The 13628-nt window shown below is 48.5% G+C and overlaps 1 protein-coding gene across 5 annotated transcripts in view; it reads right to left on the bottom strand.

Moving 5' to 3' along the window:
- The window catches only part of MYH10 (myosin heavy chain 10), an 84657-nt gene that overhangs the window by 47268 nt on the left and 23761 nt on the right, over nucleotides 1-13628 (bottom strand). For all 5 annotated transcript variants that reach the window (XM_068209273.1, XM_068209276.1, XM_068209275.1 and 2 more), the window contains exon 4: nucleotides 8583-8610. In XM_068209273.1, coding sequence (XP_068065374.1) covers nucleotides 8583-8610 — 28 coding nt within the window. The remainder of the gene's footprint in view (nucleotides 1-8582; nucleotides 8611-13628) is intronic.

Genomic DNA, 13628 nt, shown 5'->3' with positions numbered 1-13628 from the left:
CAAGGCTCCCTGGTTTATTGATGGCATCTGCCCCTGTCTGAACCCACTTGGGTTCTGCTCTTGCTCACAATCACTGGAAAATGACACAGGACACGGAGGATAAGAAAGCACTGCATCCATCACTCAGAGCTCCCCAGGACAGACAGGGGAGGTCCCTGCACAGGTGCTGACTGCGCTGCCTTTGCTCAGTGCCCGGAAAAACCTGGAAGGTCCTACCTGAAAAGCTGGTTGCAAAGGAGATTACTCTGAGAATTGGCTAATGGACAACTGGGTTTCCTTTTTGCCAAGACACCATCACTATGAAACCCAGAACCTGGGTGCACTTTGGGACAAGCGGACAAGTGGAACAACACCCTCTGGCTTAATGAAAAATCTCATTTCCAGCCAGCCCAGAGTCCCCACAAACAAGGCAAATGTGAATGCTGATAAGCAGGAAAAAAAAAAAAAACCCAAACCATCAGGTGCCAATTCTTGCTTCTCAAGTCTTTATTTCTCATTTCCCTTTCACTGCAGTGTTTACATTAACATAATTCATGACCATGAGCAATAATAAAAGCAGCTTTGCCTGTTTCTGGATGTGTATTAAAAAATGCTAATGCTAAAACCATTCCAGCAGGTAAGAGAAGTAAGAAGCACAGCAAAATATACATTTACATTTTAAAACAACACAATTTGTTCTTATTGTCAGCAGAGCTTGGGAGTGCACTATTAGCTGTGCCTGTAAAGCTAGAGAAATAATCTTTTCTGTCAAATCACAAGAAGGTTTGTTACATTTTAAAGGAGGAAAATCTCCTGTAACACATGCAGTGCAGAGAAGCTGGTACAATAAATACAGCTCAGATGTCAGCTCTGGAAAAGGGCTGGAAGAGTCAGCTGCAGACACACCAGCAAAGCTGCACAAGCACAGGAAAGGCAGCAGCTTGAAACACATTCCTGGCGTTAAAAACCCTCTAAATCTAAGAGAGGGGTGTTTTAGAGAGTCTTTATGCAAGACCTCATTCAAAAGCAGCACCAGCGGATGTTATCATCCCAGTCTTGCTCTCCCTGGAGCTTACAAGAATGCCAAGTATTTCCTGCAGCATCGTGCAAATAGCTCTGCTGCCACATACTATGAAAGAGTGAGAAGATTTAGGATAAAGTCCTTTGCATTTACAGGAATAATGACATCTGCATGCTTTGGTTCTTTCCCAGGAGTGCAAACACATGGATTACAAAAGTAAATTAAAATCTTCTACCTCTATCAACCTGCCCAAAAAAGGTAAACTCTGAGTAACACCATGTACAGTATTCATGGAATGGGGGTGGAATCACAAAGCTAAAGCTTAACTTTTTCTAAACCTTGTTTTAATACAACTCAATCTGTTACCATGAATTAAACAACTGAAGCCCTGGGCTGAGAAGCAGCCTCACCTCTGCTAAATGATCCCACCTCCTTCATCTCAGGCTCAGCTCCCCTGGCAGAATCAAAACCTTCTGGGACTGAATGGGAACACTCCGCTCCAGCCATGGCTATGCCAAAGAGTGCTCCCAAGGAAGCAAGCCCTCCTCAGCTCCATCTGGAAGTACGAGGTTATTCCATCCATTGACTGGGGGATCTCTCCCTGGGAAGCCACCTTCCAGGGACAGGTCACACAAAGTCTGCCAGGGACTGGTGAATTCATGCCGATCCCATGTCCAAGTGCTCCTCCCCGCAGCAGCAAAGCTCTTGCTTTGAAGCAGCTTCATGCACATTTAAAATAGGAAAAGTTCAGCCAGCACGAGCACTTGAAAGTTTAACACGGTTTTGAATTCATTGCATGTAAAGCTGGAGTGTCATTTTCAGCAAAGCCCAGAACTCTCCAGGCAAATTCATCCCAGCTCCCATTTGATTAGGAAAATCCAGGCACTGACTCAACCAGCTGCAGCTCTTTCCCTGAGCAGCCTGAGCCCAAATCCTGCACAAGAAGCACTTCCAGCACTGAATGGGTTCTCAGCTGGAGAACAGGCAGGTCAGAGAGGGAGAGGACCCGCAGGTGACAAAGCAAAGAGCAGGGATGGGAGGTGCCCTTCCCAGGGAACAGCTCCTGTCCCCACAGCACCGCTCCCAGCGCCAGGCATTGTCCCAGAAACACGTGAGTGCCCCTTCCAAGGGTCCATTCCAAGAGGAAACACCGTTTCTGAAGGAAAATAGTAGTGGAACAGGGGCTTTCCTTACTGCCAGGCAGGTTTGAAGCACTCACACATCTTGTGACAGTGACAGCACCCGGCATGGCAGGGCCACCACCCCTCCCTGACCTGGGAAATGCCTTGTGGACTACAGGGAAATCAGATGAGGTTAAAGTTGTTTACTGAAGGCCCAGTGCACAGACTGGCCCCTTTCCAGCTCCTTTCCCCAGGGAGCTATGAATTCCACCACGAGGGACAAAGTGCCACAAGCAGGACACAGGGACACATCCCACACATCCAAAGAAAGCCCTGCAGTTCCAAGGCAGGCTGCTCTCTGTCTTGCTGCCTAGGCACAGCCTGCAGACCAACAATATTCCTGAAGATGTGCAACGTGGTAGGATGGCCAGATGCAGTTGGAGATCATCTCTGTGATTTAAATTCCTGAAAAACTAACCCAAACAAAGTCAGGATTTTACATTTTGGATGGCTGGGTCGCTCAAACCCTTCCTCTGCCCCACGAATTTCAGTCATGCAGTGATCAGGAACAAGCCCTGGGATGAGAAGTTCGTGCGGCAGCAGAGGGTCCTCCTGTGAAGAAGTGGCACCCGGGCAAGGTCCCAGCGCGCAGAACCCACCCTGCTGCTCACAGCTCCCCTGGCCAGCAACGCCTCCTCCCATGGAAGCAGCCACTTACAGCAGGCCCCAAACCATGGAAATATGCACTTAAAATTGTTTGGAGGAGAAAGTAACTGCCTCTGTAAGAGCCCCAACAATGGCCTTTTGTCCTTGTCACAACAGCAGTGGCAAAGAACAGAGGAGACGCTTATTCTCAGGCACAACTGAGCAGATCATCTGCCAGTTACAAATTAACAGATATTTACAGACAAGACCTGTAATTAAAGGGTGTCTTAATCACCTGGCTTATTTTCTGCAAGAGGTATAACTGATAGTTTGGAAAAGAGTCATTAATTGGCTTTCCTACTGACGTGGCTGCTTTAGAGCTGCTTCCTTTCCCTCCTGATGCTTCCCATCATCTCCACACCACTTGCCATGGGAATGTTACCAGCTGGACTCCAGCCAGGGGTTGCATACAAAAACGTTTGGTATTTGCTGCTGTTGGCCTTTAATAAGCAGCCTCTATTCCCCCCACACCCCATCACTCCTACGGAAGCCAGCTCAGATTAGATATCCTTGTAGGGCTGCAAGCATCTGCTGAACACCTATTTATCAGGCCCAGGCCCAGCTTTGGGAATACCAGAAGTCTGTGGTAAGAGTCTCCACTTCAGAACACACTGGCTCTAAAAGTGCAGTGCAGCCCATTTTCAGAGTTGACTTTTTTCAGTATTTCCCAAATTCCTAATTACCACAACACAAATTTCTTCATCTTGGTCATCAGCCTGGCATGCTCAGTGAGCAGAGAAACACCAAAACTTAACAAAATAGCAGCTGCAGCTTCTCCAAGGGAAAAATAAATTAAAAAAAAAAAAAAAAACCCCACCAAAAAACAATACCCTGAAAAGCTCTTCAGCTCAGCTTCACATCCCACAGAAATGGGAAAATGTGCAGGAAGGTCTGGGAATGCTGCAGTGTTGGCATCACATCTCTGTACAAACCAGTGATGGATGCTGAGTCAACACAGGCTGAAAGCTACTGCTTTTACACACATATATATTACTTATATTGTATATATATATTACTTTTATTATATATATATATATTACCTATAAGCCAGAAGGAACATGAAGTTTCTGGAACTACACGTATTTTCCTTTCTTTTCAGCAATCTAAGAATTTACAGAGAAAAAGTCCAAGATAAACTTTCATTTGCAGCCCAGTCAAGGGGGGAATGATGAGATGGAAGTTGGTTGAGTCCAGCTTCCCAGAAAAGTGCTGGTTCTGAGGGCTGCTCGTTTGCTTTTCTTTGCAAAGCTGGATGAACTAAACTCCAAAGCAGAGGAGAGCTCCAGCAGCCTTTCTCACCATCTGTTAGTGGTTAGCAGCCCAAGACTAAACCATCCAGCTTCAAAGCTCAAAAGAAATTCTCACCATTACTGTTTGCTCAGCCCTTCCCATCTCATCTTCAGCCAGGCAATGATCTGGCTTTCACCCATGGGTTGTCCAATGGATTTGGGAGCTGTGGATGTTCCTGTCTCTGGACATACTCGGGTTTTTCAGCTGGTGAAAGGCCAAAGGGTACAGAAGAAATCCCATCACTGAGGAAATCAGGGGGATGCCATGGAGCAGCAGAGGCTGCTAGATATGGGAAAAGGACTTTTGGTTCCCTCTGAGAAAAGCCCATCCATAATGAGTAATTCCATCAAGAAGTTCCTTCTACAAACTTCATCCCTGGCCTCCATACTCCCCAGATTTCATCCCTGGCCTCAATACTCCTCAATGCTCCCCAGATTTCATCCCTGGCCTCAATACTCCTCAATGCTCCCCAGATTTCATCCCCGGCCTCAATACTCCTCAATGCTCCCCAGATTTCATCCCTGGCCTCAATACTCCTCAATGCTCCCCAGATTTCATCCCTGGCCTCAATACTCCTCAATGCTCCCCAGATTTCATCCCTGGCCTCAATACTCCTCAATGCTCCCCAGATTTCATCCCTGGCCTCAATACTCCTCAATGCTCCCCAGATTTCATCCCTGGCCCCAATACTCCTCAATGCTCCCCAGATTTCATCCCTGGCCTCAATACTCCTCAATGCTCCCCAGATTTCATCCCCAGCCTCAATACTCCCCAGATTTCATCCCTGGCCTCAATACTCCCCAGCTCACACAGGCAGATGGGGAAGGGGAGGCACCACCATGAGCCATGATAAAAGCCAGAAGCAAGGGACTCAGTGCATGCTGCACAGCACTAACTCCCAGCCCGGCCCTGCAACACCACCACTGTCTACATTTGGGACCTCAAAGGTGGGGAGGGGAAAGGGAAGAGCAAAGAAGTAACCAAGAGAACAGGACAGCACAGCACCTCCTGCTCAGAGACACCTCCTGTCAGAGCAGGAGCAGGAAGGATCTGTCACCAGGTGTGGCCTGGAGAAGGACAGCACAGCAGCTGCCAGGGCCAGCAGTGCCCTCCTAGGAGGCAGATTCCATGTCAGCACAAGGTGCTCTGCAGCCAGACAGTGCAGCAGCATACTGTAGTGGAGTTTGTTTTTACCTCCTTTGGGAAAATACCACTGACTTTAAACAGCAGTTTATGCAGGACTCCTGATGGAACATCAGCAGGTGATGAAGCTGAGGCAGGAAACCTCCAGGTAACCCCACTGCCTTCAAAACAATGAGATGTTATGAGACATGCTTGGAGAAGCATCCATGCAGGCTGTCCCACCCCAAGCACGCACTGAGATAAATGTCTGTTCCTGCAGCAGCTCAGTGAAATTAAAAGGTTTTTCTTCAGCTCTCAAAAAAAAAAAATCAAAACAAAACAAAAAAAAAAAAAAAAAAAAAACTAAAAAAACAAACTAGGAGAACTTTCAGCAAAGTGAATTTCTCAAGAAGATCCACCTGCACTCACCTTCTTCACAGAGCCTGTTATTCACCAGAATAGTGACTGCAGGAGTGCAGGCCTTTTTGGGGAAGCAGACTGGTGTTTCCTAAAGATCTGCACAGGGGAAGACAGGGAAACCGCCTCTACCCCAGATTTAATTACACACTCTCCTGCCAAGGATAAAAATGCCATGTGTGACAGCATTCAGCTGTCTGCTGAGCTCAGAAGATCAAAAGCTTATGGTCACCTTGCAGGTGAGGTGACAACAAAATTGAAGACCGGAGTGTTTGAAGTTTCCCAAGTACAAATGGATCAGACACTCACTAGGTCAGAACCCAAGGAAGGCATCTGGAAAACTGCAGAGACAATCTTTGAAGACCAAGAACCCAAGGGATTGTCACAGCCCCAGCCCTAAACCTAGGAATTCCCCCAAAAGCAGCACTCCTTGCTGTCAAGAAGAAAAGGGGGTGGATCCAGAGACCTGGTAAAGTGTCGTTCAAATACATTGCTGGAGAAGTGACTGCCCCTCCTCTAAAGGCCACGGGAGGTAAAAAACCAGGAAACTTCACCAACAGAGGCAGGGGGAGGGAGGTGAGGATGCAAAGCAGGCAGACCCTCAGCAAGCAGTGGGACAGCTTTGTCCCAGACAATTCCTGCCCAGGCAGCTGGAGACAGGGAAATGACAGGCACACCACAACTGTCCACTCAGCTCAGGGCACCACTCAGGAGCTGGCTTTTTCCCCAGTAGCTGCCCTGAACCTCTCCTGCTGGAAAAATGAGAAAGCATTCTGAGGGCTTCCAGCCTTAGTAAACACCAGGGTCAATCAGGTGATGCAGGTCCTGAGACAGCAAGTTTGGGATGAAGGATGAGTCTTATGAACTGCCACAGGAGTTTCCAAAAGCACCTCCAGTGTGGTTAGCACTGTCCTTGCACTTTATTTATTCCTGCCTTAGTCTAGACCTGCAAAACCAGTGGCAGGAAGGAGAACACACAATTTGCCTCCTCACCAGGACCGGCAGTGCAAGGGGAGTCCTGCACGCTTTCCCACTCCTGATCAAAACATGGGATCTCTTCCCAGCCTGCTACCCAAGGGAGCTCCCCATGGCCCTGCCCACTCACTAGGAGGATTGACTACCCCAAGATCCCAGTTTGTAATGCAGCCCTACAGAAGAATAAGGCTTTCCCAAGAAGTATGGTGACATTCTGCCAAGGTCTGGCTGTAAGGATGTGTGTCCCTTCCCACCCTCACCACCCGAGCTCCAGCTCCTCTGCAAGGCAGAGCCAAGCCCTGCCAAGGTGGAAGCCAGCACGAGGTGCACACACTCCATGCTCTGTACCAGATGCAAACAGGGATCAACTGTCCACTCAGTACAGGTGGATCAAAAGCTCACAGGAACCTTAGAGGTGAGATAATGACAAAGTTGAAGGCAGGAGAGCATAGAGGCTTTCCAATTTGTAAATGATCAGATTGGACATTCACCAAATCCTGCAGCACTGCCATTCCAACCTTGTGGGCTTGGCTGACCATGCAAAGGAGAGCAAAGTTCACGGGCAGACACAAAACATGAAGCTACTTCAAAACATTCACCTGGGGCAAGCACACGCTGCCAAGGCATCCACAAGCACATGAGAACAAAGCCTTTCTTCTCACTCTGGGATCCCATCCCTGCTTTGAGGGCTGCTTTGTGCATTGCACATGAAATAGGCAACACATGAAAACAGAAGTCCTGCTAGGAGCAGGAACCACAGACCTAGACAAGCCTGAGTCAACCAGATCAACTTTTATCTTAAGCACAGAACTCGGTTTGCTTCTGTGTCCTTAGGCCCTGAGAATCTTGTACTCGTGGTATCCATAGCTGGAGAAGACATGGCTTGAAAGGATCCAGCCCCAGTCTTGTACAGACTCTGAGAGTCGAGGCACTTCTGCAGGGAGCACAAGATGGAGATTTGAACCCCTTCATGTCAGGAAGGAAACTGAACCCAGGCCTCCTTCCAGCAGCCAGGCTCCCCAGTGAGCTGTGCAGGCAGCAGGATCCTCCCAAAGCACATCCCCACCACGCCGGCACCCAGGACTGCCCCTCAGACACCTGAGCTTGCTGTGTTCTACCCTTCAGGACAGAGCCACGGTGTGGTTTGCAACCCAGATGAGCCATCCTGACCCGAGGCTGCTCGCAGCAGGGACAACTTCCCTCCTGCCCCTCGTTCCTTCAGGCTGGCACACGGAGCGCCGGCCCAGGGAACTGAGCAGGAACAGCCCTGCCCTGTGCAGGCTGGGGCTGGGCCAGCCTGGCTCCCTGAGCTCCCTGAGCACCAGGGAATCCTCGTCTCGCTGGCTGACTCTCCAGCAGCAGCACAGGCAGCTGCAGGAACACTCAGTGCACGGGGGACAGGGAAGGAAGCTGGGTCACCCCTGCCAGCTGCCCTCCAAGCACAGAGCAGCTCACGAGCCTCAAATCCCACTTGTGCTCTGGCTCCCCAGGCAGATCCAGGAGAACCTCAGCCACAGCAACAGGTTTGCCCAGGTGAAAAGGGAACCTTGGTGTCACCCTCCTCAGAGATCCCTTGGAGGCAGACCCAGAGCTGAGCTGCTGCTCAGGGTCTCCAGACCCCCTTTTGGATCTTGTCTTCCCCAGGCCTTTCCCACTGAGCAGCTACTGCACAGCGCTGCAGAGATGGGAACTTCTTCAAGCTTTTGGGCTGGATGCAGAGCTCTTCACTGACATTTTAAAATCACATTTCTCAAGTAGAACATGCCTAGAAAACTCAGTAATGAGAATTACAGTATTAAAAGACGACATCCCCATATTAAATATCACTTCATGCTACATCTTTTCCCACTGCCTGTCAAGACTGAAGACCAAGCTTTGCCTCCCACAGCTGTATCAAAGCCCCCTCTCACAATACAGATTCCCAAAATGCCAAATGAAAAATGATCACTCACGTGCAGAGAATTGATTGGTCCTCACGGTCTGCAAAACAAGAACAAACAGGGTTATAGGGGTTTGTTTACACTGCTCTGTAATCTGCAAAACAGTTCCTTTCAACTGAATATTTCTAACATTCATCTTTTCAGTTTAACAATTCCAAGGACCCTCTGAAGCAGTTTTAATAATGTCCCCATTTCACATGCACACACCCCTCAAACAACAGCTTGGAAGTTCCTAAAAGTCCTGACATTTCAGATAATGAAGTCAAAATTCTGGTTAAATTTAATAATCATCCACAGTAAGGCTTTTAACTACACTTTCAGATAAAGTGGACCTAACGCATCTTATTCCGAATGCATAAAGAATAAAAAACTTTACATGAGGAGAAAAGCAGTTTCAAGCACACAACACTGACAACCACACACTTGGAAAGAGCACTGCCACCTCCAGCAAACAAGTGCTTTCCTCCCCAGCGTTTTGTTTTCTTTTTTAAATGAACATGCAGGCCTGAAGAGCTCCCACAATTCAGCTTATTCAGGAAAGCCTTGTCTAAAGGACATCCAGGGAAACCAAAACGCTGCAGCACTTGCTCAGCACTTTGTGCCACGCTCAAGAAGAGCTCCTCAAGGTCAGGTGCAGCCTGCAAGGGCTATTTCATCATGACAAGAGCTTCACAGAATGTACTTCAGCACCATATTAAAAATTATATCATCAAAACATCTGAATACACCTGCAGCAAGTACAACATTTCAGTTAAAGCCCTTCAGAGCACGCAGATGCTCCTGCATGCTGCCAGCACAGGCTGAGCCACAGCTGCCACCCCTGGCAAGTTCTAGACCGCATTAACACCAAGGATGAAAAAAAATGGAGCTGCTTTCTGATTGAAAAATGTTAAAAACATGCAGTCAGTTGTACTTGGAGTTTGCTGTTCAAAAACACCAAGCACTAGGAGTGATGGGCTGTGCCTCACCAGGGCCACCAGGTGAGCCCTGCAGCCTGTGGCTGTGCCTTGCAAGCAGATGAGAGCTCCAAAAATCCCTCCTGAGGGTAACAAACAGCAGAACGAGTGCAGGAGAACTAAAGAATATTAGTTCAGATTATTAAAAGTGGGAGAAAAAAATTCCAAGTGTTGGTGACCCTGCTGACAAGGCTGCAGGGATGCTCCTGGATCATTCCCTACAGCTGCATGAGGTGCAGCAGCTCCTGCAGACCAAGAAAAGGAATGGGGAGCTTGGGACTGCAAGAAATGAAAGATGAGAAGGGGCAAAAGCAGTGGGAGTATGACAAGAGAAACATTAGGAAAACACTTATTTATGTTCTTCTGGGTTTGCTATCAGGTAGCAGGTCTTGCAAGACCTATCAGAGGGAAGTTTTTGGTGGCAGGAGCAGGGCCAGGGCAGGGCTCAGGAGCAGCTGGATGTCCTGCAGAGCCAGGAGGGCAGCTCTGACCCTGGGCTGCTCCCAGGGCAGCCAGCAGTGACTCCTGCACCGAGGCAGCTCCGGGCAGCACGAGCTCAAGGTGACAGCACAGATCATTTGTTCTTGCAGAAGAAGCAGCTGAGTGAAAGCCAAGCTGGTACTGTGAGTAGAGCTGGAAGTTGGTAGTTCTTAGCTTTAGTATTTACTGAGGCATTTCTTTAAAGTGACAAGTTGATTTTTCCCTTTCTTACTTCCCAGGAATAACTTCACTCTAATTTTGGCACTGCAGCTGGGCCATTATCTCAAAAAACACAGCCTCCTCTGAACTAGACCTCTTCAGTTTAGCACTTCAAAAAAGTTAACACAGCTAGCATTTGCCTTGAAGTTTAATTTATTCAAAGACAGTGTGAGTTTGTCAATGCTTTGTGTCATGACATTTGTTACCCGTGCATTTACCATGCAGTGCTACTGTGCCACAACACACAAGGCACACTATAAGTGAATTTTCTTACCCAATTCCATTTAGAGAAAATCTACAAGTCCAGCAAGTTGTATTTGTCACTGCCAGAAGCTCCAGCAAGTGCAGCCAAGCTTTTTAACTTTCTCTGTCCAGGAGCCTGAATTGACACAGCCCTTACAAAGTCAATTATCTGCACTCAAGCATGCCACTCCAAACCCATTTCTCTGAGTCCATCTGGACTCGGGACCTCACAGACCAGGAAAGTGCAAGGGAGACAACGGCAAGCTTCAAGGTTTGCCTGCTGATGCCTTCCCCCTGCTGATGGTCAGTTCCAGCATCCAGCACTGCACTGGCAACAGCCAAACCCACCTGGAGGCTCGGGGTGATGCCTCGGGCAGTGCCAAATGCCAGGAGCCCTCTGGCCCTGGAAGGAGCTGATCTGCCCAGAGGCACTCCCTGACTAACGTGGGAGGGGTTTTATGGCTGGTTTCTTTAGCTCCCCGTCCCCCAGATAACACAGTGTGCCTGCAGCCCTGATTTCAGAGCAGGTGCTTCCCCTGCATCTCCTCAGCCTGGCTGCAAGGACAGCACAGGAGCTCTCTCCCAGAACACAGTTTACAAGCACACAGGTACCCAGCCTCTGCAACTGGCTGTGCCCCAGTGACCCTTTACTGCACTGATATTTAAAGTACTGCAGGTGCCCAGACCCCCCTCACCATTTGGGAATGAATGGGAAAAGGCATTTGGAGCTTCCCTGAGTGAAGTGCCCAGCCAGAAATGCATTTTTTGAATTAGCACTCATTCTCAGATCTAGGAAAACAATTCCACAGGTGCCTTACCTGCTTTGGGCTTTAACCTGTCTCTGACTACAATTCTTATCTAACAGTGACTTTTATACAGCCACTGACTCACAATCCCCTTGTTTAAGGTGAGAACATAAAACAAGTGTGCCGAGGTGAAAAAAGTTAAATCTGCTTTCCCAGCTCGGGCTGGAGGGAAAGCAATGGGCTACCACACATCCAGCCAGCGGAACAGCATGCAGAGGAAAAAGGTTCTTATTTGCAGGTGATTACTGGTCCTTCCTCAAACCCAAGCACAAAACTCTTGTAGATCATTCACTCTGGCACAGCCTTTCCTTTTCCCTGTCCAGAGCAGGGATCAAATGCCAGCCCCATCTCTGGAGCAGACATAAAAAAAAAACTCCTGCTTCTTTGGGAGGTGGAGGAGGCAAGTTATTTGGTATTTCTCAAAGAGGAGAAATCATTTGCTTTCTAAAGAGAGCCCTGTGCAGGGAACAGAGGGCTCTGGTTTATTTGTAGGTGGTGTTTCATGCTCAGGTGCCACGGAGCACATCCCAGGAACAGCTGCCTGGCTCCCTGTTTGTTGTGGATGCAGGCTCCAGGGAGCTGCTGTGTGTGTGCCCTGTGAACAGGCTCAGATATCAATCTACCCAAGGTCATTTAAAAATTGCATTCCTGACAAGTTCTGTGAAAACAGGTCAGTGCCTGGGGGAGAGGGACCTTCCCACCAGCACAGACTGTGCTGCTGCCAGAGCACTCCCAGGACTGCTCCATCAATGCTCCATGACAAGGACAGCACACAGGTGTCCCACAACCTGCCACTCCTCAACTCCAAGCTTCCAGTTATTTTCTTTTTCCTATTTTCCTGCTGGGCTGATAAACATGGGAAGAGATCTGGTTACAGAGATGAAGCATGCCTTTTTAATTTGTGTTTGTCTTTAAAATGTTGCCTGGTTACTCCCTAAACTATCATCAAGCACTTAGCACTGCGAAAGTGGCTTGCAACAAACACCTCTGCCCAGAGCCAGCAGGAAGAGTGACAGGCACAAGTTTGCTTGCTGGGCACCCAGCAGGCCAAATGTGCCCTGACACACTTCTGGGCACCACGAGAGCTCTGGTTATCCTGCATTTCACCTCCATGGGCAGCTCACTCCCTCCCCAGTGCAGTTCCCACAGCCAGGGCAGCCTGCAGGAATAAACCAGCATTGTGCCCCCAGGGACCCATCCAACACTCCAGGGAACCTTCCAGGAAGCAGGGCACTTGCTAATAACACAAAGTTGAAGTTTCAAGTTTTAACACCTAAATTTCACCAAGTTAGAAGTGTTTAAAGGTTTAAAGAAGCTGAACCTGCACGTGCCCAAAGCATCTGATGTGGCACGTCCAGCAGTGTGGATATTCTCAGTCCAATCAGAGAGAAGAAAAGATTTTTCCCAGGCTTAGCCTGGCAGAAATCTTTTTCATTTTCTCTGACTGAACTGACAATATCCACCCAGCAGTGCCCTGGGAGCTGGGCAGCATCACTGTCAGGCTACCCTCCTCAGGGGGGTTCAGGTGACTGAAGCATGGAAACACCACAGGGATCTCCAAGAAAGGTGAGCAGGATCATTGCACTACCCTTCCAAAAGCTGAAAGGAACCTCTGGAAGCGAGAAACTCTCAAGGTCACTTCAGGAGAAGCCATCTCTCTCTTGGTGCACCTTCAGACTGCATTTATTCGTTTTCTTCTTGCCTTGTCATCATCAGCTCATTCCTATATTGGTTGGGTTCTACATCCAATTCTTATTTCTTTGAAACAGTCAAGCAATGAACTCACAGAAATTCTCATTCTTTCTCCTAAAAGGTGTAACATTAATTTGTGCCAGAGGAAAGACCAAGTTCAGATGCAGCCTACTCCTCGTGGGTATCCAGCGGTTTCAAGTCCTAGAATAACAACATTTCTCAGCTTTGCTCCAGCAGTGCTCAGACACTTTTCTCTCAGAACACTGAAAGTGCTCAGACATCACTCCATGGAGAATTACATCAGCCCTCTGCCTGCAGCCCAGCTTCAAAGGCCCATCCAGCAGGGCTGCTTTAAATCACTCAGCAGCTGCCAGCCCTGGGTGTTCACCTGGTATTTCCCACACAGCCTGACACACGACAGACACAGGCAGTGTCTGCTGCTCTTCCTCTGCTGCCCCAGAACTGCCAGCTCCAGCTGCCACAAACCCTTGGAACCAACCTGCACCTCACTGCAGGGATCTCCAGGGCTGCAGAGAAGGGACAGTAAAACACCTCTTCACTCCGGGCTGGAGCACTGATGTAAACACTCGAGGTGTCCCTGCTATTTGTGAAGTTAAAGTAACAACAGCTTTTATCAAAAAGGAAAAACAAAAAAAAAAAAA

Source organism: Anomalospiza imberbis, chromosome 19 (assembly GCF_031753505.1).
Source record: "Anomalospiza imberbis isolate Cuckoo-Finch-1a 21T00152 chromosome 19, ASM3175350v1, whole genome shotgun sequence".
NCBI classification, from domain to species: domain Eukaryota; kingdom Metazoa; phylum Chordata; class Aves; order Passeriformes; family Viduidae; genus Anomalospiza; species Anomalospiza imberbis.
Note: the sequence above shows the minus strand (reverse complement) of the source record. Positions and strands in the feature narration are given on the sequence as shown.